Here is a 27,676-nt window from a genome sequence, read left to right as displayed (position 1 = left end):
AGAGAGCATTTATCTGTGGCCACCACCTGCATAACCATTTGTAATTACATGTATATGAAAACAGTTTTGTAAGAGGAACTTGTAATTTGTAATTCAAGAGGAGGTTGGAAAAGATAATTACAGTTCTAGTCCATTTTCAAATGACTCTCACTATATTATCTCCACAAATGAAAATGATGATAATATCAGAGTGGTAGAACCTGCCTGAGATTTGTAAGGAATATTAATATAGCATGATGATCTTATTATTCAACCACATTTTATAAACAGGGGTTCTACAGTGATAGGAAGTATTGTCAGATTTTTTATATATATTTTCATGTGGATTTGCATTATGCTATGTAGATCATTTTGACAAAAAGGGCGAAGTGGTGGCTCTGAGGCTAGGGATCTGCACTGACAATCAGAAGGTTGCCGGTTGGAATGCCGTAAATGCCAAAAGGGACTATGCTCTGTTGGGCCCATGAGCAAGGCCTTAACCTGCAATTGCTAAGCGCTTTAAGTAGTGAGAAAGCGCTATATAAATGCAAAAAAAAAAAAATTATTACTTGAAAAATGTTATCACTCATATCATTATACATATCCCATTATTGTAGTTGACAGCTACCCTTGGAATCATCAGATGCTGTTACTTATATTCCATTGTGTGGTGCAATTAAATGATAAATCCTTGTCCTATATTGGCAGGATTATCATTTTTACATTAGAACCCTGTCTGCTATTGTCAATAAATTATAAGGTGGTTCTTCATCTTGATAATGTTGTTTAAAAATTTCTAAATTTTAATCCGTACACAATTCTTGGTGATAATAATGTGTCCTTATCTTGTATTTCAGGTGAAAGCAGTAAAGATGGGTCATGTGTTAGTCATTGACGAAGCTGATAAAGCACCAACGAATGTCACTTGTATATTAAAGACTTTAGTAGAAAATGGTGAAATGATTCTAGCAGATGGAAGAAGAATTGTTGCAGGTAGGTAAGAGTAATTTGTAACACTGAAGGATTCTCATCCAAGTATTGTATAAAAACACTTTAAAATAAACTATAAATTATTTGTATTAGATTGGCTTATCCAGTTTGAAAAAAGGGGCCTAAGGCAGACTGGTCAAGATAAAGGCACTAGCTTAAGGAAAATAAATACCATTTTCTTTTAAGCATTTAGATAAGTCTGCATTGGGTTTTAGACAGCTAGCCCAACATGATATATGTATGGCTGGTTGTGTAAATACAACATCAGACTGAGGAATGTTGTACAGATTTAGTAACTGTTATTGTAGTGGCACAGTTGTTAGCGCTTCTGCCTTGCAACTTCAGGAACCCGGTGTTGATGTGCTGTATTGTCACTGTCTGCGTAATATGTATGAATGATTAGCCTTAAAGAGTGCCTACTATGGACTAGCATGTGGTTAGTTACTGCCATCTGAATGATGCTGCCTGATTATTATGTGGCTCTGGCTTTTTATAGAGAAGGCAAAATAGAAGTAAATAGATAAGAGAAAATGTGACTAATCCAGATATTTTATAATTTAATAAAAACTGTAATCTGTATAATATTGCATAATATATTCTACACTTTGTTCATTTGTTTTACAACCCATGTATCCAGTTAAGGAAGCTTGCATCTCTTGGTATTACAGTGATCCCTCCTCCATCGCGGGGGTTGCGTTCCAGAACCCCCCCCCCCCCCCGCGAAAGGTGAAAATCCACGAAGTAGAAACCATATGTTTATATGGTTATTTTTATATTGTCATGCTTGGGTCACAGATTTGCACAGAAACACAGGAGGTTGTAGAGAGACAGGAACTTTATTTAAACACTGCAAACAAACATTTGTCTCTTTTTCAAAAGTTTAAACTGTGCTCCATGACAAGACAGAGATGACAGTTCCGTCTCACAATTAAAAGAATGCAAACATATCGTCCTCTTCAAAGGAGTGCACGTCAGGGGCAGAGAATGTCAGAGAGAGAGAAAAAAGAAAACAATCAAAAATCAATAGGGCTGTTTGGCTTTTAAGTATGCAAAGCACCGCCGTATAAAGCAGCTGCAAGGAAGAGAGCAATGTGAAGGTAGTCTTTCAGCATTTTTTAGAGGAGTGTCCATATCCTTAGGCCAGTGTGCGAACAGCCCCTCTGCTCACACCCCCTCCGTCAGGAGCAGAGAATGTCAGAGAGAGTGAGAGAGACAGAGAAAAACAAACAATCAAAAATCAATACGTGCCGTTCAAGCTTTGAAGTATGCGAAGCACCGTGCGGGAAGCATGTCGCTTGACAAAGCCGGAAGGGAGCAATGTGAAGATAATCTTTCAGCATTTTTAGACGAGCATCCGTATAGTCTAGGGGTGCGAACAGCCCCCCTGCTCACACCCCCTCCGTCAGGAGCAGAGAATGTCAGAGCAAGAGAGAGAGAAAAGTAAACAATCAAAAATCAATATGTGCTGTTTGATCTTTTAAGTATGCGAAGCACCGTGCAGGAAGCATATCGCTTGACAAAGCAGCCATATGTAAGCCCAGGAAGGGTGGCAGCAATGTGAAGGTAATCTTTCAGCATTTTTTGAGGAGCAGCCATATCCTCTAGGGGTGTGAACAGCCCCTGTGCTCACAATATATTTGAGGAGTTTTATTTAATACGTAATATGCGCTCTGGTTGGGTAGCTTCTCAGCCATCTGCCAATAACGTCCCTTGTATGAAATCAACTGGGCAAACCAACTGAGGAAGCATGTACCAGAAATTAAAAGACCCATTGCCCGCAGAAATCCGCGAACCAGCAAAAAATCCACGATATATATTTAAATATGCTTACATATAAAATCCGCGATAGAGTGAAGCCGCGAAAGTCGAAGCGCGATATAGCGAGGGATTACTGTATTGGCCACAATATGAGAATCAGTTGTAAATGGGCCGCCTTTTAATTGAAGGCACATTCACTCATACAGTACATATTGAGCCACTTTAAATTTGCCAGTTATCCTATTATTCTAATCTGTAGTATATGAGAGGAAAATAATAATAATTCTTTACATATACTGTATATTGTAAGAAGAAACACCATAAGACATTGCAAATGGTTGGGGTAGCCACACGTATAATTTTTCCCGGCTGCACAACTGTTGCAAAATCATAGACATGTTGACACTATCGAGTCCAAAACAGAACTGATTCATTATACACAAGATGGCAGCTTTAAAGGCCAGTAGAGGACATGATGTCATCAGGACCGGAACCGGAAGTGATGTTGTTGGCTGCCCCAGAGCTGGGGGGGATTTCCCCAGAATGGTCTGCAAAAGATTGAGAGGGAGAATTAGTGCACTTCGCCACCCCGTGGTCCGGCGTGGAATTACATGTACTCAAGCCCTTTAGTTGTCTCCTAAACACGCGTGTGTGATAATATATATATACATATGAAAACCAAAACTTTTTAAAATTTTATTATGATGCTAAGCAGAAAACGTTTTAACTGTCAGAGTTGTTTGTTTGCCTTATATTTCATCTGTGACTTCTAGATAGGGTGGAGTATGGATGGAATGAGTAAGTGGAAAAGCTGTTGTTTTCAAGCATTGTTTCGTGTTCTCACATCCCTGCAAGTCCGGAACACTGAGTAAATACAAAAGCAAGCTAAGATGTCCTGGATGCTTTCGTCAATATATTCTCTAGGATGCCAATTGTATAGCAAGTGGAATACCCGATATTAAACAGAGTCAATACTTATGAATCAGACATTTTTTTTCTCTTGATTGAATTTTGTCAGGGCGGTCATCTTGCTGAGTCATGGATCAACTCCGTCCTCCATGAAGTAGATTAGGAATGTTTTATAATTAACACAAGAGTGTAGTTTTTGACCTTTGTGAGTATGTTTTCTTGGTATTATGACATAATGAAGTCTTATTCTCCCCTTAGTTCCCTTAGTATGATTTGTTTACAAAATCAGAGTAACATTTAAATAACTTTTTTCTTTTTCTAGATCAAGCTTATGCTGAAGGAAGACCTGAAGTTATTGTGATGCATCCTGACTTCAGAATGCTTGTATTGGCTAACAGGCCTGGCTTTCCTTTTTTGGGAAATGATTTCTTTGGAGCTTTAGGTACAAATCATTTTTAAATCAGTAGAAACTACAAATATCTAAACTTGAGTCATGCTCGGATTCTTTTGTTTTTTTGTCTTATTGGTCATTATTTGACATAAAGTTAATCTATATAAACATGAAATTAGGGCACTTAGAAAATGTTATAAGTAGTCAAATTATAAGTAGTCCAATAGCCCTTCAACCTACCATTTTCACTAGATAAGAACCAAAAAGTCAAAATTTAGAGACATTGTGTCTTTAAATCAAATATGCTCTGGGTATTAAGCTGTCAAAGGCATTTTTAAGATTATCATTAGCAGTAAAGTCCCAAAAAATCTAATGCTCTAAGAAGTAAAATTGTTTGGTCATTTTTGATTAGAACCAGTGGAATGGAATGGTAGTGGAGAAGATGTGACTGTTTCATTCTCAGTGACTCTGGATATACCTTTGGATTTCACCTTGCAAGAGTTTTCTCACAGTTCTCCAATGCAGGAGATCTAGACAGTTTGGTTATTTGTTAAATTGATCATTTGCACATTCCAGCATACAAAAGAATGGTATGGATTATAAAAGAAATAAAGAAAAAGCATAAAGGAGATCATATAATAAGAAAAAAATATTCCCTTCACAATAAGTTAAGTTTTGCCCTGCTGTTTTAGTTTATGTCAGGGATACCCCTTTTTAATTTAGATTTGTTCAGCTTTTAATAGCCTTTGCACATGTGTCATGAGCCGTGGACTAGAATGACATATTCAGTAGAAAAGTTTGCTCCAGAATTAAATTTATGACAGCATTCCCAGCTCCGGGATATCTTTAACTTTTTGTTGTACCAAATGACCTCCTCAGTAGCACAGTATTTTTTATTGGGGTGTGGAAGGGATTCAGCTCTCCACTGAAAATGCACACTAACAGAGAGAACATAATGACACTTACTTCCTCATATTTATCAGTGATCTCTTTGAATGCATTTTTCTCTTTTCTATTGTTGTTAGTCAGCTATTATAAACAGCTCTAGATCAAAGAAAATTTCATTTTATTTTAGCAATTCCGCAGAAGACCCAATGAATTTTACTATACTGTCTATTTTATAATAATCTTAAAGATCAATTAATTGCAAAGTGTGTAAAAATTATTGAAAATAAAATGCATGATTACTGCCTCTGCTCACTTAGAAAAAAAATCTGTTCATTTTTCCAAAGACCTGCTGCCTTTTTCCACATATTACATGATTCATACAGTATTTGTGTTTCTCCATTTTACATCTGATTTGTTATATCTCCTTGGTACTGGTTAAATTTTGGCTTTGGAGGTGTTATGGCTAACCAGTAATACTGTGCAACAATTTTAAAGGACAGTGTTGCTGGTACATTTCCAACCCCTGCCTCACTGTGTGACCCTGAATGAGTCATTTAGCCTGCCTGTGCTCTAAATGTAAAAAAAAAAAACATTTTCTGCATACTAATTACCTTTTGTCTTTAAATTATGTAGGAGACATATTCAGCTGTCATGCAGTTGACAACCCTAAACCACAGTCAGAACTTGCCATGCTGAAACAATATGGACCAGATGTGCCTGAAGCTGTGCTTCAGAAATTAGTAGCAGCCTTTGGAGAACTGAGAGGGATGGCGGACCAAGGGACCATAACATACCCTTACTCAACAAGGGAGGTTGTTAACATTGTTCGACATTTACAGGTATGCAGCTAAAATTAGATAAAATAAAGTAAAAAATATTATATATTGTGAACGATCAGGCCCCTATACACACAGGCACAGAGACACAACTGCAAAATTCACCCTTTTAATTTCTTCTTTTCAGCACACAGTGCACAAATCACCAACAATTACCACTACAGTTCAGTTTCTTTATCTTCTTCTCTTTCGCTCTCTTTTCTTTACCACATACACATTCCTCCATACAAGTTCTGTGGAGCTCCTGGAAGTGCTCCAGGTGCACTCTGATCTTCTTCTGGCAGCACTCCCGAGTGTGGCGGAAGTGCTGCAATCCATGGCTCTGGGACTGTCCAGGCGCCCCCTGGTGGTGACCAAGTGCCCCAACAGGGTTGAGCCTCCCAGCTCCAAGCCCATGTCCCCGATGCAATCCAGGGAGGCTGCCCTCTCGCGTCCCAGGGGAGGTATTGTTGTGGATATGTCCTCTCCCCTGGTCTTTCCATCATGGAGGCTTTCCGGCCGGACAAGGGTCCCAGCCGTCCACCACAATATGCTATTTGGTTTGTGAAATAAGTGAAAATATATACATGCTATTTGGTTTGGGATTCATAACAACAGTGTAAATGTTTGTGATGCACCATCTGTTGGAATGACAGCAACATAACAAACAAACAAACAAGCTGACAGACAGACACATCCTTTTATTGAGGTGGATGGATGTGTTGAAAAAATGTCAAGAATGAAAACTATATGCCTTTCATTAATAACTGTACTAGATACATATTGCAATGTTGTTTTATTATTTCACTGATTTTATAATTGATATATTTCCGTGTTTCTGTGCATGAAACAAAATGTGAGATGCACAAGAGCTTTTCTTATTATAATTTCCTAAAGGCTTGGTTAACAGAGAGTTTGTACTGTGTGAGAGAATAATTTAGAGGTACCAATAGTTAAGTATTTTGGCTTGCAGTGCACATTTAAATATATAACCATTTGTTTTAAGAAATTTTATGAAGAAGAACTGCTGGAATGGTTAATTACATAAAAGACAAGTATGTATTAGAGGAAGGTTGGTATCATATACAAAATATACCCAGAAATCAGCAGATGTCATGTAAACAACAAGGTAGGACAGTTGTCACATACACAGAAATTTCCAAGCATGATATCTAAACCTAAAGATATAAGAGCCACAAGAATATAGTAAAAATAGACTTTTATTTTCTAAGTTATCTAATGTGTAAACCAGCAAACCTATCCAGAGTAAAAAGTATGCATTGATTGACGCTGTATGTAAATTCAATTTAATATAAAACAGATTTCTACCCTTTGTTTTCTGATTATTCTGTAACAGACTGCTGTGAAGGATGCTCCCAGTTCAGTATTTACTGAGGAGATAATTAAAGACTGTGACAATTAAAGGCACTGTCGACCCCTTGAACCCTCAGACCCTTGACGTCAGACACCAGATAAAAGTCCAATAATAATTTTTATTATTATAACGCTTAGCCACCCTACCTCCCAGCTCAGCTCATCTGTCTGGGATCTCCCACAGTCCTTTATAGTCCTCGACCCGGAAGTGCTTCTGAGCCCTCAGTCCATGTGATTATCCAGCACTTCTGGGTCAGGTAAAAACTTCTCTTTTTTTTCGGCCCGGAAGTATATCATTTCTTCCATTCCCGTGAGTTGGAAATACTTCTGGGCTATACGGAAAATGTAAATCCCTGGGCCTCCCAGCAGCGACTCCTGGCGGCCCCCATGGTATCCAGCAGGGCTGTGCATTATAACTCCACTGTCCATGATTCCCTGCTGGCATTTGAGGCACCTCCATGCTGCAAGGAGGGCTCCATCTGGCGGCCTGGGTGTATTGGCCGGGATGAATGGCCGGCCATATCTCACAAGACACAATGGGAAGATTTTCTCCTGCCTGAGTAAAGACTCAATAAGTTTTTATCAAACTTGTCCTGGTGGAGGATAAGTGTCTTTCTTTAATTAATATGTTTGATTTCTGCCACAATTGTAACATACCTTGTTTACTTTCCAAGAAAGTGGTTAAAAGATAAGTTTGATATTTTTTAAATCAAAGTTATTTCTTCACAAACACAGTATATGTGCATTTGCCACTTGAAATTTTATCGTAAAGTTAAGTGCTTTCTGTAAATTAAAAAAAATATTTTGCCTCCTCTGGTGCTTTACATTAAAGGGTATGAATGATGGAGGAAAAACTTAAAAATTTACTAAATATGTTGATTTTTCAAGCCAAGACTGCTGTCGAGTATTGATCCGTGACTCCCATGTTTCCGATGCATTTCTGTGACAACAAAAGAGATCTGGAAATACTAATTTTATTTCATATTCCTAGTACTATTTTGGTCATGGTAATGATATGTTTTATATTTATTTCTGTGAATTCTCACATAAATAAGTAAGTAAATCAAAATAAAACCAAACATGTGGCACAAAATGTTTACTATAATCTAATTCTCACTTTGTTGCCTGAAGTATTCTCATAGGGCTGTTTCTGTCATCATTTGAGAAGTGCAGCGATATAGCATTCCTATCATCCTTTTGCCCATCAATCTACACTCATTAACCCATAATGACAAATTGAAAGTTTGTTTTCAGGAAGGTTTGCAGTTTTATTAAAAATCAAGAACTGACATCACTCATAAGTATTCAGACCCTTAATTCAGTATTTTGTCTGGGTCTGGCCACAGATATTCTGTCAGATTTAAGTCTTTGCTTTGGCAAGTGCTGCATTTATAAAAATACATAGACCATTGTACTAGAAGGCATATGCCATAGATTATCAGTTTTGGTGTTTTTCAGTAATTTCATAATCTGATCTTTGTATTATTTCCAAACATAAAGAAAATTAAATTGATAAAATGGGTTTTCAACTAGACCAATTCATATACTGAGTTTTGTTTTATTTTTCTTTTGTTAACAGCATTTTAAACTTCTTTAAGTTTCATTCACTGCTCCTTTCCAATTAAGAATATTAAATACTGCAATATGCTATACAGAAAATGGGTTAACAGCCTCTAACAGAATTTAATCAGCACTTAAATTCTGCTTTTTTATGTACAAGTCAGTCTTAACGAACTTTTTAGATGTCCTGTTTCAAAATGTTAAACACATGTAGCAAAAAATGGAGATTGGCAACAAAATGGCAAATCAAAAAAGACAAGTGATTTTTCATTTCCACAAATTGGCTAAGGGATTTATAAAGTATGTGTAAACTTAAAAATGTGAGCTAACACGATTAGGGAAACAATCATGAAGTTCAGAACCGCTAAAATAACAAGAAAGAAGACGTATGCATAGTGAAGAAGATGGTGATAAAGGCACCTCAGAATCCAAGCATCATCATTTTGTATGACAATGTCACCAGATCTCAGAATCAAACTTAAGAGAGTACATCAATTGCTGTTTGCACTCAAAACATCCAGTGTCAGAAGTGTCAACTTTGGAGGTTCAGAATTGCCTGTTGACAGATATGTTTTAAATAGGTTGTGCTACTCTGAAACTTTATGTAGTATTCTTGTTCTAAAGTTTAGTTTTCAAAAGCATTTTCCTAAAACAGATTGTCGAAAAAAATTCATTAAAAGTTTTAAACATTATTTTTTATCTTCATCAAGTACTGGGTGCTGCAATAAAAAAAATAATAATTGAACTACTTTATGGATAACCCTTTAGGGACCTAATTAAACCTGCTGCCAAATCTCAAACTGGAATGAAACATAAGTCCACATGGTTTCCATATTTAAAATATGATTATTCTTTCTTTTCCTTTGCCTAATTGTGTTTTAACAGATGGGAATGAGTGAGATTTGGGTGAAATCTTTCTTGATGGAATACATGCTAAGCCCTTCTTCCAGAAAATTGTGCCAGTCAGTTAAACAAGTCATGCTGCATAATATCATTCTGCTGTATAACATCTGAAAGTCACTGTCAGAGACCTAGCAGAAGCAAGACATTCAGTCATTTAGCTGATTCAATCCATCAGAGTGTAACAATTTAAATATTAAAGATACATTATATATCGGGAAGAACATTCATCAGATGAGGGAAAAAATCAATTGACAAAAGTCTAATAATGTACTATTATGGCTTGGAAAAACAATGCTCTGATCCGTATTTATTAGTCATTTAAGATGCATTGATTTTTCTCTTATTTTTCTAAGTCATCCTGCTTTGTGAGTGAGAAAAGTGCACACTAGTCAGAACTAATTGTTTAAATGGAGTTTGTGTCAAATGTATTCAAGACTGTGTTGATGAACGAAAGGTTAATAAAATTGAGGAGTTTAAAAATATGTGTTGTTTAGTTCAGTTACTATAGTGTGTATATGATAATCTGTAATTGTTCCATGTGTTGCTCTAATGCTTCATTGTAGCTATAATCTGAGAAACAACACAGTGTCTGTTGTAATTGGAGCAGATCTCTTAACCACTGAAGTCAAGGTTACCTCTATATACAATGTTTAAAGTTAGTGCATCCACAAAAGGAAAAATAAGCAATTGTTATTTCCAGGCTAAAAAAATTGAAAGGAAGATAGAGACAGAACCATTCAGATATATATCCTTTGTTACACATACCTAGCTTTCTTATCTATTCTTAACAGTGAAGAAACAACCTTTAAAAGTATACAGTATTTTCCTCTTATTGTTCAATTTAATTTAATTTTAATTATATCGTTATATTTTGTCTGTGATGGAATTGCCCAACTTCCAGGGTTGGTACCTACTGTACTTTTCTTTCAACACTGCCAGGATAAAGTCCAGTCCAGTTTGATCCTAGAATCGACTAAGTGGATTGATGCCCATTTCATTGTTTGCTTCTGCCTTGTGTCCAGTACTGCTGGAATGGACTTCCACTCCCTGCAACCACAGAGTGAATTGAAAGAGACAAGAATGGATTTTTTTAACACTAGAATTACCAGAGCCTACGAAAAAACTCGTAAATCCGTCCCACCTTAAATCGCGTCTTAAATCCGTTTGCACCTCTCCGCCAGAGTCTTTTGTCATCTAAATGTGCTGATAAACACAAGCTACTAGCAGCCAGCTATTCCATCCCCCCACCGACTTAGAACGAACTTCTCCTGGCTCATGCCTTGCCTTGATTTGATTACAGTATCTGGGATTGAAGTGGAGTTTTAGAGTGGAAATAATATAGCGTTATTTGGTATACACGCATTTCATGTGTGTTCCGTTTCTATAGTAGTCTGTGCAAACACATTTTTAAAACAGAAACGTTTTTCATATTCTAATAGTAAATGACAAAATGTAGGCATAAACTATATAACATATGAAGCCTGAAGTCCATATATCAAAGAAACACTTTTACAAAAAGTACAAATAAGAGAACACGTGCGCTTTTATTCAAAAATATAACTGCACAAAAAAAAAAAAGCAGCGTTAGCATGCCACATTGACACTCTTACTACAACCGCCGCGGTGGCGTAATGGTATCAGCTCCTGACTGGGAATCAGAGGGTGGCGAGTTTGATCCCGCACGGCTCCACTTCGAGAAGTGAACTGCTCTTATTCTTACAATTTTAGAATAACAACATAAATTTGATTTCAGTCTGTAACAGCCGGTGTAACTTATGATACTGGTAAAGGTTAGCTTTTTTTTTTTTTTTTTAATTCACTTTTCATTCTCGCAGTCGCATTCAGAATCAATCCATACAACCCCATCTGACACAGCTGTTTTCACATAAATAAAAGTGCACTTTTATTCAAGACTATAACCGAAGAATAAAAAAAGCAAGTTACAGTTGGTGGTTGATACGACAGCTTGCGTGGTGCAATGCTAAGAACTGCTGATTTCAAGTGACGGTGAGATACGAGGAAGGCAGCTTCGCCAGCGTTTGTGTGTCAGAACCCTTTTGGAGGGGGGGGGGGGGCGTTAGTATGCATCGTGGTACACTGCAGACCTATAGCGCGTCTTTATGTCAGATGGGGTTGTATGGATTGATTCTGAATGTGACTGCGACAATGAAAAGTGAATTAAAAAAAAAAAAAAGCTAACCTTTACCAGTATCATAAGTTACACCGGCTGTTACAGACTGAAATCAAATTTATGTTGTTATTCTAAAATTGTAAGAATAAGAGCAGTTCACTTCTCGAAGTGGAGCCGTGCGGGATCAAACTCGCCACCCTCTGATTCCCAGTCAGGAGCTGATACCATTACGCCACCGCAGCGGTTGTAGTAAGAGTGTCAATGTGGCATGCTAACGCGGCTTTTTTTTTTTTTGTGCAGTTATATTTTTGAATAAAAGCGCACGTGTTTTCTTATTTGTACCTTTTGTGAAAGTGTTTCTTTGATATATGGACTTCAGGCTTCATACGTTATATAGTTTATGCCTACATTTTGTCATTTACTATTAGAATATGAAAAACGTTTCTGTTTTAAAAATGTGTTTGCACAGACTACTATAGAAATGTAACACACATGAAATGCGCGTATTCCAAATAACGCTATATTATTTCCACTCTAAAACTCCACTTCAATCCCAGAAACTGTAATCAAATCAAGGCAAGGCATGAGCTAGGAGAAGTTCGTTCTAAGTCGGTGGGGGGATGGAATAGCTGGCTGCTAGTAGCTTGTGTTTATCAGCACATTTAGATGACAAAAGACTCTGGCGGAGAGGTGCAAACGGATTTAAGACGCGATTTAAGGCGGGACGGATTTACGAGTTTTTTCGTAGGCTCTGGTAATTCTAGTGTTAAATGGATGAATTCAAATGATGAATAGATTGTTCTTTTGTATGAATAAGTATTAACAGTAGAGTATTATGAATAATGATGATTTACAATAACAAATAATAACCCACAGACTCAACCACTGGAAAGTTCAGCTTCTACTGGTAGTTCAATTTTGTACAATTTACTAGCATGAAAGGGTAAATTAAACAGATGGCATGTTGAGATTTCCATATGGAAATCTGTATTTGGTAGGCCTTAAATCTCCAACAGAGATGTCTTAAATCTGTCAGTTTGTGTAGGTTGCCAGCTAGTTGCTGAAATGTAAAATAGCAATAGCTTCAGCCAAAATTATGTTCAGTAAAATTAATTTGCAGCAAATATAAACTCTTCTTTGCCAAAGACAAATTAACTGAGAAGTGCTTTCACTAACATGATGTATGAGTCATACACAACTGGAAGCTGTTTAAGGACATTGTAAAAACATGTATTTTCTTGTCATTATGTTACATGCAAAATGTGTATACAGTGATATGCAAAGGTTTGGGCAACCTTGGTCAAAATGTCAGTTATAATGAAGAGTTGGGTGTGTAGAAGATGAAGTGATCTTCCAAAGGCATAAAGTTAAAGATGAAACATTCTTTTCAGCATTTTAAGCAAGATGTGTGTATTTTTGTTTTGTACAATTGGAGAGTGAAAAAAGGAAATGAACACCGTGCAAAAGTTTGGGCAAGAGATGTTAAGTATCAGACTACTTTTAGCAAGGTCTAAGACCTTAACTAGCTCGTTAGGGCTATGGTTTGCTCTCAGTCATCGTCAGGAAAGGCCAGGTAGTGCAGATTTCAAAGCTGTATAAATAATCTGACTCTTCAAACTTTTCCCAACAATCAGCAGCCATGGGCTTCTCTAAGCAGCTGACAAGCAAACTGAAAAATAAAGTAATAGATTTCCACAAAGCAGGAAAAGGCTATAACAAAGCTTTTTCAGGTAGCCATTTCCTATATTTAAGAAATGGCAATTAAAGGAATAATTCACCCAAAAATTATATTTTTTAAATGTTCCCATGTAGTTTGTGGTAGTGGCTAGGGATGAGCGAAGCTTAACCATTTGCTCCCCAATATCACGGAAATGTTTGCGATATTCATCAAACTTGGTGAACTGCATTAAAGTCAATGGGGAAGGACTAACTGAACTATATATGACTGGATTATAATAGTGCAATCATCTTTAAAGTACCTCTGAGGGCTAGGGAAATGTCTGTTAACTATATTGGACTGATTATTGTAGCCAAAAGATGACCTGAGCTGTACAGCAGCAGTGCCAACCACTACATCACCATGCCTCTGTGAGATCAAAGAAGAAAGAACACAGTCAGAGATGCACAATCATAAATTTCGTCAAAACAAAGTGGAAATGCCCAAATCATAGTCAAAAGTCACAAAAAAGAAATTAGGTCTTATGAAGACAGAAAATTCAAAGTGGCATGATGTGATTGAAGCTGCTGGCTTGTTCTGTTTTTTGAAGTTGTGCTGAAGGCTCTCCAAACTGTCTGTGCTGATGCTTTACACTTTTTTCTTCTATTAAAAGATAGAAGAGTCTTGTAAATAGTAATAAACATTTCATTATTATTATTTCATATAGTCTCCTTTGTTTGTTGGGGGGTGTCAAGCTCCTTCAAGGCTTGTTTTTATCTGCATGTGGCTAATTCTTATGCATGCATAGGGCACACACCTCCTTCTCTTATACTGACATGGCACCTGAAGATCAACTAGCACATTGGCAAAAAACCTTGAACAAACTTTCTAGTTAATGACAAATAGCATTCCATTTATCAACTTGAGTTATGGTTTTAGCATCTTATTTCTGGTTAACAACTTGCATTTGCTTTATGGCTTTTAAAAATTTCTCAATCAGACCGTTTTACTGTCTAGTATTTGATAATGCCTGGCCTGTTTAAAACCATCTTCACAGGATGCTCACAATCAAAGCGGAAATGCCCAAATCATAGTCAAAAGTCAGAAAAAAGGAATTAGGTCTTATGAAGGCAGAAAATTCAAAGTGGCATGACGTGATTGAAGCTGCTGGCTTGTTCTATTTTCTGAAGTTGCGCTGAAGGCTTTCTAAACTGTGCTGATGGTTTGCACTTTTTTATTGTATGAAAAAGATAGAAACATCTTCTAAATAGCAATAAATCCTCCGTTATTTTTATTTCATAGAGTCTGTTCTGTTTGGGCGCGAGATGGGGACATCAGGCTCCTTCAAGCTTTGTTTTCACTCTCGCAGTGCCACGTGGTTAATTATTATGCATGCATAGGACACGCGCCTTCTTCTCATATATTGACATGGAACTCAAAGATTGACCTGCACATTTGGCTACAAGCATAGATAACTCGTCCCTCAGAGTCTGTAATGCAAATGATCAGCATTATATATGCTCTGGAGGACATTGCACTGGCCTCGCAAAGTATTATGGGTGCTGGTATTAAAAAAAAAAATCTCCTAAACCATCCAAATTATCAGTAAATAATGTGACAAATAAGAGTGAACACAAATGCAGCAAATTCGCAGTGTATAATGCTTTGGTGAAATTTACTGATCAACACTAATGGTAACCAGCAAAAAGTTTGAATTTCATGTTTTTGAGAAGAAATTACATATTTATTACTCAAACTTAGTAGGGTCAATAGGCAAATCTTCAATTCAAATGCACAACATTGTCAGAATGATGTCTTCCGTGTTTACATTCACATAGTGTGGGTCACCTGTCAACTCCGTTGAGTTTGCGTATTCAATATTTATTTTTTCCATGAAAACATGAGATTAAAATTTTTCTCTGCCTTCACTACAAACTATGTGAGGTAAATAACATTTAAAAAGATATATCATTTTTGGTGGAGCATCAGGAATGGTGGAAGTCTAGTTGATGTCCTGAAGACCAAGGAAACTTTTAGAGAGAACTGCTCATAGGATAGCTAGAAAGGCAAATCAAAACCACCGTATGACTGCAAAAGACCTTCACCAGACTCAGGAGTCATAGTGGACTGTTCTACTGTGCAGCAAATACTGTACGACCTTCATGGTAGATTCATTAGTAGAAAACCTTTCCTGCATCCCCACCACAAAACTTTGAATTAGAAGTTTGCAAATGAACATCTAAACCAGCCTGATGCATTTTGTAAACATGTCCTGATCAAGAACTGATAAGGACTGATGAAGTCAAAATAGAGCTTTTGGCTGCAGTGTGCAGTGGTATGTTGGGAGGAAAAAAGAAAACAGATTTACATGAAAACAACACCTCTCCAGCGGTCTCCAGGGATTGTATTGATCATGCTTTGGATTTGTGTTGCAGCCAGTGGCATGGGGAACATTTCAGTGATAGGGGGAATCACACCATCTGTAAAAAAGCTGAAGATGGAAAGAGGGTGGCTTCTGCAACAGAGTAATGTTCTGAAACACCCTACCTGAAGAGGCCCAGGCTGTAGGTTTTGGTCCTCACAGAGCCCTGACCTAAACATTGTAGAACATTTGTAGGTGCTCCTTAAAAGAGAAGTGCATGGCCTAAGCATTTCACAGAGCCAAAAGCCTTTTGCAAGGACGAATTGGGGAAAATCCCCCAAATAAGAATTGAAAGACTCTTACCTGGCTTCAAAAAAACTTTTACAAGCTGTCGTAGTTCCCAAATGAGGTGTTACTAAGTATAGGCCTTGCAGGGTGTCCAAACTTTTGCTTTATATTAAAACTGTAAATGAATGGAAATAAAAAAAGTAATGTTGCTTAAAATATTAAAGAAATATGTCATCTTTAACTTTATGCCTATTGGAAATCTGGTCATTGTTTAGTTCCTTAGCAATTCATGATGACAGGAATTTTGACCAGGGGTGCCCAAACCTTTGCATGCCACTGTAGTAGCCATGTCCTTGGGGAAGCAAATCTTTCTCAGTGGACAGTCTGGTTACCATCTTTGTCAGCAGACCTGTTGCTGATGTTCCTGGACTGTTTCCCACTTGTCACTTTTACCCATCGATAATAGTGTGATGTGGATTTCAGTCTCCTGGTCAGCAGTTTCTTATTTTGGCATTATTACAAGTTTAGATAGATAGATAGATAGATAGATAGATAGATAGATAGATAGATAGATAGACAGACAGACAGACAGACAGACAGACAGACAGACAGACAGACAGACAGACAGACAGACAGACAGACAGACAGACAGACAGACAGACAGACAGACAGATAGATAGATAGATAGATAGATAGATAGATAGATAGATAGATAGATAGATAGATAGATAGATAGATAGATAGATAGATAGATAGATGCATGCTTTATTAATCCCAAGGGGAAATTCACATAAGTTTAGCTTTTGGTACTAATGGTCATGCTATATTTTTATTCAGATTACACGTTTAAAGATTTTACACTTTTTTTCTTTCCTCTGGGTACTACAGTTTTCCTCCCACATCCCACTTCTGCCTATTGGGTCAGAGTTAGTTTTGGCTTTGCTACCAGGGTAATTACCAGCTCCCCCTAATCCTAAACTGGCCTGTTGTTTAGAAAATTGATGGATGGATGCATTTGATTCAAATTGTTCTTTTGCATGAACTCCCAAGTATAGTATCTAGATAAAATTTACAATATTATTAAATCAGTGTACATAGAATATAAAAGAAACAGTTTTTTCCATCAAAGTTGAGCTGTGACAGATGGCATTACTGCAAAAGATGTATTATCTACATCAAAGGCCTGGCCAGAGCTTTGGGTGTGTGATAAAGATGCTGCGCAGTTCACCTGATGGTGATTTCTTCCACATAAGAGTGACTGCAGCAGAATCTGCACTTTCTCAAGCTGTACTTTATGAAATGCAGCCTGTCAGCCTTTCCAAATAAGACCAGAAAAAGGTCAGATGTCAGAGAAGCAGGAACAACTCAATGTGACCATCTGTACTTAAATGCTTTGGATAATAATAATATGACAAGCAGTGAACTAACAGATGAAGCTCACAAAGCATTTTTCTCAAAAAAAAAAAAATTTTTCAGCAAAATGAAACTCATGGAGTGTTCAGGTTTTATGATGGCACTATTCTGGTAGTTCTCTGGTATGGCAATTATGCATTTTAGAACAGCCTGTTTTAAAATCAGAGATTTAATCAGAGTCTAAATATAAAAATCTGTTTTGAATTTTACAAAATTCTTCTGCCTGTTCTCCCTTCTTTACTTTACAAAGAGTTGTGCACTAAATTACTCACTAAATTACTTGATATTCCTGAGCTCATTCATTATGTTTCTACAGAACTCAATACTGTCCTTACACCAGGCAATTTTCAAACTTAAAACTTGGAGAGTAGAGCCAAATCATCATAACAGGCCTCCATATCTGTTTAGGGAAAAATCTAGCAAAGGTAATTAAATTAGTTAAATATAAATGTGAAACAGACTTTTAAAACCCACTGGAGTACTAAAAATAAAATAATAAATTTCAGTGCCATTGGATCATAACATTTGAATTAGCACCAAACCAAAATATAAAATAAAATTTCACTGACCCTAAATTGGTCATTGAAACTGATCACCCAGACTATGTAGTCATTAACTTAATTATCAAAGTAAAACTGGAAATAATTTTAAGTTAAAATAGCCTGCCGAGCTGACACCCAGGGTGTCAATGAGGAACAGTGCATCAATAAATTCTGAATTCTGTACATTTCAACAGTGTCCTCAGAGCCTCACTGGTCCAGAGAGGAGCATTGTTGCTTTTTTTATCTATTTTTTTCCCACAACTTCCTTTAGTATTATTTTGCATGCCTTAGTTATGTGACGTCACAGAATATATTATCCTGCTAAAAAAGATATTTTTTGAACTTGAATTTCCTGAAAGTGTCTTTAGGATGAGTCAGTACTGTGGTGAAGTAGTTAGTGCTTCCTCACAGTGCTTGAGATCCAGGTTTGATTCTCAGCCTAGACCTACGTGGTGTGTGGAGTTTTCACATACTCCCATTATTTACAGGATTTTCTCATATTAATCAGGTTTCTTTCAGTGTTCCTTAACTATGTATTAGGCTTATCAATGACTTGAAATGTAATCACTCCCATTTGCTGTTGTCCCAAATGGTTCAATTCCATTGCAGAGAAGCATTTGAATACTGCAGACATTTTCGGTAGACCTGAAAGCAGCCCTGTTGTAGTGCTTCTAGTGTGCAAATATATGAAACAGTGAATAGGTGCATTAATAATGTAAAACTTAAAATAAAGTATTTTAATTTATGCCATGATCTGTGCTTCAATTCTTGTTAGCAGTGATAAAATTTCTTCCAAGTTGCAAATGAAAATTCTTTACAGTTTCTGCTAAGTTTCATATAGAATTCTAAACTTTTAGAGTACTTTTGTAATTACATTCTCACATAAATAAAATTTTAAAAAAGCTTAAATTTGTTTTAAAGTGTTCAATAAGTCAACTTCTTTCCTTTCTGTATCTTTCAAGTCCAGTTTATTCTTAAATAACACACTTTCATTCACAAGCCCAGAGATTGGTACATATTTATAAATATAGTAAAACACAAAATAATTTAATAAAAAAATACAGAAACAGAATAAAACAAAATACTAAACACAAAACCACCACTCTATCTATACACAGATGTAAATTTATAGTCTTTACACAAACTGTATTCTTCATGTACCTAAGTACTCATATTCAAATAGAAAAGTATCAATATTTTTAGATAATATCAGCTGTCAAATTTTAAATAGTTATATGCAAATGTTTGGGCACACCTGGCCATATATGTTTTAGTAAATCTCTAAATGAAAATATTCTGCACATAATGATGCACAATTAATAGTGAATTGAACCTATTGAAAAATAATCCAGTAAATATGGCATATGTAACATTTTCTAAGTACAAGGGAACAATACTGGGCTCAAGACAGAAAACAATCCCAGATATGATGCAAGTCCATCAGAGGGAATACTCTCACACACTCACTGTCAGGTACACCAGGCTAGTTTAGGGTCATCCGTCAATTTAACATGTGTCTCTTTGAGATTTGTGTGGAAATTTTAAGGATATTCAAACTCCACCCAGGCTCTGTGGATTCAAGCATTATCTGCCGAAAGCTGTAGGGCAGCAGCTTGTAGCCACAATCTGCCATGCCACTCACATCTGTTTTCTAAGCTAAAGAGTGGAAACCTACAATAAATACTATACAGTGTTGGTCAGAGATGCCAGAGTACAAGGTAAAGAAGAACTGTGTTACAGCCAAATAGAGAATATTCAAAGGCTGAATAACATGACTTAATTGGCCTACATAGTTTGTCACTTTATAAACTCTTTGTGTGACAGTATTTGCTTACTAGGTTGATTTGCTTATATTCAAATAAAACACTCTGGGATACTCTTAACTTAATCTTAAAAACTGAGCTTTAGTGTTTCATTTAGATGGTCAACAAATGTAGAGAAAATTAAGCTGCCATTCACATTTGAGAAAGCTATCTAATAGGATAGGAAACAAGTAAGAATTTCACAGTATTCTGTAGTTGTGACAATACTATTACTGTTATAACTACTATTACTGTTACAATATAAATACCAGTAAAATCAGTTTCACCAAAAGAGATTCTTTCCAGATAAAATATGCACCTATTTTGTAGCCCATAATGTGGTGAGCATGATTTTTATAGGACCTGTAAAATGAGTAAAATCCACAAAGCCACTCTGTTCTCAGATATGTTAAATATCTTACTGTCTCCATCTGTTATAGTTGAATGCAGTAAGAAAACAATGTGGTTACCCAAGAAATGTATTTTATGCCAGAATGACTACTACCTAGTAGCACTCATTTTTCTGGCAATAAAATGTTTGAAAATCTAATAATAGTTCACTCTGATAGCTTAATTCTGTGCTACTTAGCCCCACTCTAGTTTGCTTATCAAATTAATAGTCCAGGAGATGATTCTGTCTCTCTGGCCGTACACATTTTTATTGAAAAGCTTTATGGGAAGCTCTGTGAGCTAAAAATTTTTTTAAATATTACAGTGATTCTTTCAACACTTTTGGTCCCTCTAGGCAGGGCTTGAACCTTAGAGCTCTATCCTGTGCAGTTCCTTTCGCAAGAAGATGTACTAATTTTAATGTTTTAAATTAGCTTGCTATTTTGTGTGGCCTTGATTTTGTTTTTTCTTTGCTTAACTGGTTGCATGTTTTTTGAAAAACTGAAGTGTTTTTCCCTGCTCTTCAAGGTATAGCATTCTGGTATTGTTGCTTGGTACATGAATGAACGAAAAGCTCCATCTGACTACCACATTCACCAGTTATATAAAATCACTAATTGTTTATTAATATTTTGCTTTTTGCAGAAAAATATTTTTTATTGAGAATAGTTAACCTCTGTGAAACTGTTCTCATGACCTGTGTGTTCATAGGGTAAAACAAACCAGACAATCATATCCATTAGTCCTTTGCCACTTCTTATTTCTAATCAGGGATGCTGGGTTGCTGAACAATTACGGTCAACACCAAGTGGGAGGAATGAGTTGACCTCAGTATGGGTGCCAGTCTATTGAGCCTATAGGTGAAGTTTAGTTATCTTGATCTTCTGGGGTTTTTGTGTTCTTTTCTGTGGGGAGAGAACACATATGGTAGATCCACCAGCCTCTCTCTCTGAGATTTTCATCCTGTGTTTCCTGTGAGAGTAGCCAGTCAGCCATTTGTGAGAATATGTCTATCTATCTATCTATTATAAAAAGAAATCCTGTCCCCTGTCCTGATAGTCTACGATACGTGATCTTCTCGGAAGATAATTTAACGACCCGCGAGACGAAAGAGACCTGCCACGGTGCGTCTCACGGGAACACAGAACGAGAGTCTTGCAAGACACACCCTACTTGCAAGCAATATCAAAAAAAACAAATCAGTAGTGTAAAGGCAGTCATGCAGCACACACAGCTCCAGGGCTCTCAGTGCATATAAAGTGTATAAGGTCAATACTGTAGAAATGAATAGGGTAGAAATGAAACGTCGACGATTAAACGAAGAAGAAAGAAAAGAGCGGAGAAAAGAGACTCAAATACGTTGGACAGAAAAAAGAGCAAAAAAGAATAATCGAGGTGCAAATTCAGAAAATAAGGAAAGTAATTATCAGACCGGAACAAGTGGAATTGAAAAAAAAGCACGTCCAATCCGGCTCAGAATTAAATGACAGTGAGTAAAAGACAAAGTAGAACTTCATAAAGACGTTTACAAACGTTGACGCTAAACACATGCAAAGCAGGTTAGAGACTATGAAACCAGGGAAATTAGAAAGGCTCAAAAAAAAAAAAACGTTGGCGCTATACACATGTGGAGAAAGTTAAAGGATATGAAAGTAGGAAAATTAGAAAATATAAAAAAGTAAAGATCGCAGTAGCGCAAACAAACAAACTGCCTCATTTAACTATGCACCAGTCTAACTTTGGTTTTGCACAATAATTACTACACTATTGCACCTTAACACTTAATTCTACTTTATTCACATAATTTTACTTATTTATTATGTTCTACTATACTGTTATCTTTCGATCTATGACTTTTTGTTAATCTAACTGATATTCTTCTAACTTTGCACAGTTTTTGATAAGCGGATCAGGATGCATTTCACTGTGTGTTGTCCTGTATAACTATGCATGTGACAAATAAAGAATCTTGAGAATTTCAAAAACAGAGTTTACCGCACATGCATATATTGGTTACTTTGTTAATGTATATATATTTATCTGTCTGCTTATTTAAAAACCTAAATTTACCCCAGGAGTCAAAAACGTTCTGTCTAGCCCTTGTACAAAAACCTAGACAAAAGCTGGGGTATCACCTTGGCAACCCCATGTACTTTTGGAACTGTGAGAGGAAAATAGCTCGACTTTACAGACAGGAGTCCAATGCAGAACTCTACTTGCATTTTTACTTTGTAAAAAAAAAAATATTAAATGCTGATGATGTAGATCGTTTTGTCAGTGCTGAAATTCCAAACAGAGAAACCTATCCTGACCTCATTAAAAAGATTCAGCATATTGGGACTCGCAAGATTACAAATATTGTTTTTACAGAAGTTCTGAAATAAAAGTGAAACTATAGGTTCTGGTCATAAAATTAGAATATCATGACAAAGTTGATTTATTTCAGTAATTCCATTCAAAAAGTGAAACTTGTATATTAGATTCATTCATTACACACAGACTGATGTATTTCAGATGTTTATTTCTTTTAATGTTGATGATTATAACTGACAACTAATAAAAGTCCCAAATTCAGTATCTCGGAAAATTAGAATATTATGTAAAGGTTCAATATTGAAGACACCTGGTACCACACTCTAATCAGCTAATTAACTCAAAACACCTGCAAAAGCCTTTAAATGGTCTCTCAGTCTAGTTCTGTAGGCTACACAACCATGGGGAAGACTGCTGACTTGACAGTTGTCCAAAAGACGACCATTGACACCTGTCCAAAAGATGACCATTGACACCTTGCACAAGGAGGGCAAGACACAAAAGGTCATTGCTAAAGAGGATGGCTGTTCACAGAGCTCTGTGTCCAAGCACATTAATAGAGAGGCGAAGGGAGGGACAAGATGTGGTAGAAAAAATTGTACAAGCAATAGAGAAAACCGCACTCTGGAGAGGATTGTGCAACAAAACCCATTCAAAAATGTGGGGGAGATTCACAAACAGTGGACTGCAGCTGGAGTCAGTGCTTCAAGAACCACCACGCACAGACGTATGCAAGACATGGGTTTCAGCTGTCGCATTCCTTGTGTCAAGCCACTCTTGAACAAGAGACAGCGTCAGAAGCGTCTCGCCTGGGCTAAAGACAAACAGGACTGGACTGCTGCTGAGTGGTCCAAAAGTTATGTTCTCTGATGAAAGTAAATTTTGCATTTCCTTTGGAAATCAAGGTCCCAGATTCTGGAGGAAGAGAGGAGAGGCACAGAATCCACTTTGTGTGAGGTCCAGTGTAAAGTTTCCACAGTCAGTGATGGTTTGGGGTGCCATGTCATCTGCTGGTGTTGGTCCATTGTGTTTTCTGAGGTCCAAGGTCAACGCAGCCGTCTACCAGGAAGTTTTAGAGCACTTCATGCTTCCTGCTGCTGACGAACTTTATGGAGATGCAGATTTCATTTTCCAACAGGACCTGGCACCTGCACACAGTGCCAAAGCTACCAGTACCTGGTTTAAGGACCATGGTATCCCTGTTCTTGATTGGCCAGCAAACTCGCCTGACCGTAACCCCATAGAAAATCTATGTGGTATTTTGAAGAGGAAGATGCAATACGCCAGACCCAACAATTCAGAAGAGCTGAAGGCCACTATCAGAGCAACATGGGCTGTCATAACACCTGAGCAGTGCCACAGACTGATCGACTCCATTCCACGCTGCATTGCTGCAGTAATCCAGGCCAGAGGAGCCCCAACTAAATATTGAGTGCTGTACATGCTCATACTTTTCATGTTCATACCTTTCAGTTGGCCAACATTTCTAAAAATCCTTTTTTTGCATTGGTCTTAATTGATATTCTAATTTTCCGAGATACTGAATTTGGGACTTTCATTAGTTGTCAGTTATAATCATCAACATTAAAAGAAATAAACATTTGAAATACATCAGTCTGTGTGTAATGAAAGAATCTAATATACAAGTTTCACTTTTTGAATGGAATTACTGAAATAAATCAACTTTGTCGTGATATTCTAATTTTATGACCAGCACCTGTATCTGAAATAGCAACAATTCAAAGAAAAAAAATCTTAAAAGTGTGTATCTGGAACACCAAATACGGGTGTTGGCGAGCGAAGCGAGCAGGGGGTAATAAATAAATGCTTTTTATTTATCAAAAGGCATATGAACAAAAAAGATGTACATATACACACATGTTGAAATGGATTGATTTCAAATTATTATTGTACACTTTTATCAAAACAGGCCAGTCATAAATTGAAAAGCACTTGTACTCCCCTTCACTAGAATGGGATCAAAAGTTATGAAATCAGAAGATATATTTTTACAGTATTTTTAGAAGTACACAGTAATAATGAAAATATGAATTCAAGAAGGCTGTTATGTTGCTTATTTCGATTTCGTTTTAAAAATGTTTTCATGTACATAAACTCAGTAGAATGAGGTACTGTTTTCAACAATAAATAACATGCATATGCAAATGAGAGAAAAATTAAATAGAAATAACATTTGCCTTAGACGAAATTATGACAGCTGGTAACTCCACAGTTTTGGGTAGCTGCTTACATTGCATAATGTAGCTGTTTTGTCTTATGTCCTCAAGACTGAAGGCCGCATTTAAATGTGATCATTGTGGTCTGAGTGACAAAATAAGTAGGGGTGCCAACCGGGCCATATGTTTAATGCTAGAAGCAACAAAATGGTCAAAATAAATAACCAGGTGCACAGTGCTGCTTCAACACAAAAAATATGCAATCAATTGCCTTAGAATTCACTTCATACAGTGTCTAAATTGAAATGGGTCAGGTTTTGGAAGCGCTCCAGTCTCTTGGCTGCTGTGGTCGAAAATGTGATGCCACCTTCTGAGGATGTCCAATTTTATACCGTTTGGACCAGAAAGGGCAGGGCTTCTCTGGCTCAGTTGCCTTCATTGGGCATCTTCTCAGCACTGTAAGTGAAAAACAAGACAAGACCATTAGCTGTTGGGTGTGCCCAGAACCTCTGGCACGCATGCTTGACACCAGGTATATCCATTGCTGTCTCCTTTTTAATAAGAGTGGACTGTCAATATATTCTTAATGAGCCAGAGAAAAGTGTATAATCATTGTATCATTTATCAAAAATACTTAACGCTTCAAGATCATAAACTGCTTTATACTGTATATATTATGACCAGCAGGGAGCATTGCAGCACCCCAAACTCCAGACAGAAAATAAAGGGTTTTATTCTTTTCAATACTTTCACAAACCGGTTTTCAGAAGGCAGTTTATTTCAGTTCTGCTCTGGCCAGGATGCCAGTCTCAACGTGCCTTCTGTATATATACATAGAATACACAGACTCCTGCAGTGTTATGAGTCCTGAGTGGATTAAACTGATTTGATAACAGAATGATGGACATTGTTACCTTAACAATTTTTAATTTGTTCAAGGCATATTGGTGTTTTTTTAATATTTGCCAAATTCTGTGTAATATAAGACTTTTTTGATTCATTTCAATATTTTATGTAGTATCTCGCATGTTTAACTTTGAACTGTGGGTTATATTTTCTAGTTATTTCTTTTTGACTCACTGCCATTTTTTCTTTTTTTTTTCTCAACAGAAATTTCCTGATGAAGGACTTTCAGATGTGGTGCGGAATGTTTTTGATTTTGATTCATATAACAAAGACATGCGTGACATTGTCATTGGCACTCTCCACAAGCATGGCATACCGATTGGAGCCAAACCAACCAGTGTGCATCTGGCCAAGGAGTAAGGACTGGATCTTTTAAAATACTATTTACATATTATGTACTTGACAAAAACTATCAAAGTGCTGATTTTACTTATAATTTACTTTGAATATGATATTTATGATGTAATTTCACAGTTTTGTTTATATGGGTACTCACAATAGCTCTTTGTGACTACCCATAACAGTAAGTACTTTTTTTTTATAGTAACATCTCATAATGAACTTTTTTGGTTCTCAGAGCCATAAAGGAAAACACTTGATTCATTCAGGAGGGGTTTATGTAAGAGCTGCAATTCTAAAAATGCGGCCTTACTTAAAAATGTTGCTAGAAATATTATAGAAATACTTGTATTTATGTGTCCACAAAATATGTTAAAAGTAATGTTTCTAGTTTTTAACTTAATAGTCGCACTACAAAAAATTACTTATCTACTGTAAATTTATTTTTATGTTGTTCTTGGATTTTCAGTAATTTTCCTTTATTTCGCTTTAACTGGACTAGGTGACTCATTGTTTATGATGCACATTTCAGTACTGTATATTGAAGAACAGCATTGAATGCAAAAAAAAAAATTAAATGTCAATTATATTTTCTTAAACTGTATCCTTAATCATCACAAGTGTTGTAATAAATCAAAGCTTAATAGTATTTATCTTTAGATAGACAGACAGAGGGTAGCATAGTGGCGCAGTTCACTTCCCGGGTCCTCCCTGCGTAGAGTTTGCATGTTCTCCTCGTGTCTGCGTGGGTTTCCTCTGGGTGCTCCGGTTTCCTCCCACAGTCCAAAGACATGCAGGTTAGGTGGATTGGTGATTCTAAACTGGCTCAATTGTGTGCTTGGTGTGTGTGTTTGTGTGTGTGCGTGTGTGTGTCCTGTGGTGGGTTGGCGTCCTGCCCGGGATTGGTTCCTGCCTTGCACCGTGTTGGCTGGGATTGGCTCCAGCAGACCCCCGTGACCCTGTAGTTAGGATACTATGGGTTGGATAATGGATGGATGGATAGACAGACAGACTCCCTCCCTCCCTCACTCATTCATCCCCAAGGGGAAATTCACAATAAGCTGTACATGACTACATTTCACCTGACACGTTTATTATTACTAGATAACACACATTTTTTTTCACCATGTAAATTCCATGTAATTCACTTTGTGAATTCCTACATTTTACAGAGTCTGGGTTCAAATCCCAGCCCAGACTGTGTAGAGAGTTGATACAGATAATGGCAAATTTCATAATAAGCTCTTTTGTCATAAATGGTGAACATCTCTGTTCAGCAGTGCTGTACATGCAGTTAAATTTTAGTAAAGCTATTTACTTCTGTGAAATCTTTCCAGTTAGAAAACTATTTGCCAGAATAGCTCTGATGCAGTGATGCTACATTTCCAGTATTGTTCTCATAAAACCAAGGAATTTGTTTACCCTGGTGATTTCTTTATGAAAATGTGATTGTTCTTAAATTTCCTGACAGAATGAGCAAACTCCGTTATGTTGTCATCCTCCTACAGAGCATGTTGATTTTCAGTCATTTTATGGAGCTTGCTTGTAAACATTATGTGGCTGGCACTGAGAAGCTGTTTGGCATCATCAACGTCTGTTTCATTGATAACAGTTTCATTTGCCAACTAAATATGCCTCATCTCCTGAATGAAAGATAACTGAATTTTCTGTACAACATTTTAGGAATTTGTTTTGTTGTTATAGAAGTAAAACACAAAAATAAAATAGCACAATAGGAAATATTCAACATCTACAGTATTAACAGCAAGCACTAAATGATTATATGGCA

General features: G+C 36.7%; 1 protein-coding gene across 1 annotated transcript in view; it reads left to right on the top strand.

Moving 5' to 3' along the window:
* The window catches only part of vwa8 (von Willebrand factor A domain containing 8), a 509,572-nt gene that overhangs the window by 273,769 nt on the left and 208,127 nt on the right, over positions 1–27,676 (top strand). The window contains exons 23-26 of the mRNA XM_051925677.1: positions 837–972; positions 3,959–4,078; positions 5,549–5,754; positions 25,753–25,904. Coding sequence (XP_051781637.1) covers positions 837–972; positions 3,959–4,078; positions 5,549–5,754; positions 25,753–25,904 — 614 coding nt within the window. The remainder of the gene's footprint in view (positions 1–836; positions 973–3,958; positions 4,079–5,548; positions 5,755–25,752; positions 25,905–27,676) is intronic.

This window comes from Erpetoichthys calabaricus, chromosome 4 (genome assembly GCF_900747795.2).
Source record: "Erpetoichthys calabaricus chromosome 4, fErpCal1.3, whole genome shotgun sequence".
Classification (NCBI taxonomy): domain Eukaryota; kingdom Metazoa; phylum Chordata; class Cladistia; order Polypteriformes; family Polypteridae; genus Erpetoichthys; species Erpetoichthys calabaricus.
The sequence above is the reverse complement of the archived record's forward strand: the minus strand, read 5'-3'. Positions and strand labels throughout refer to the sequence as shown.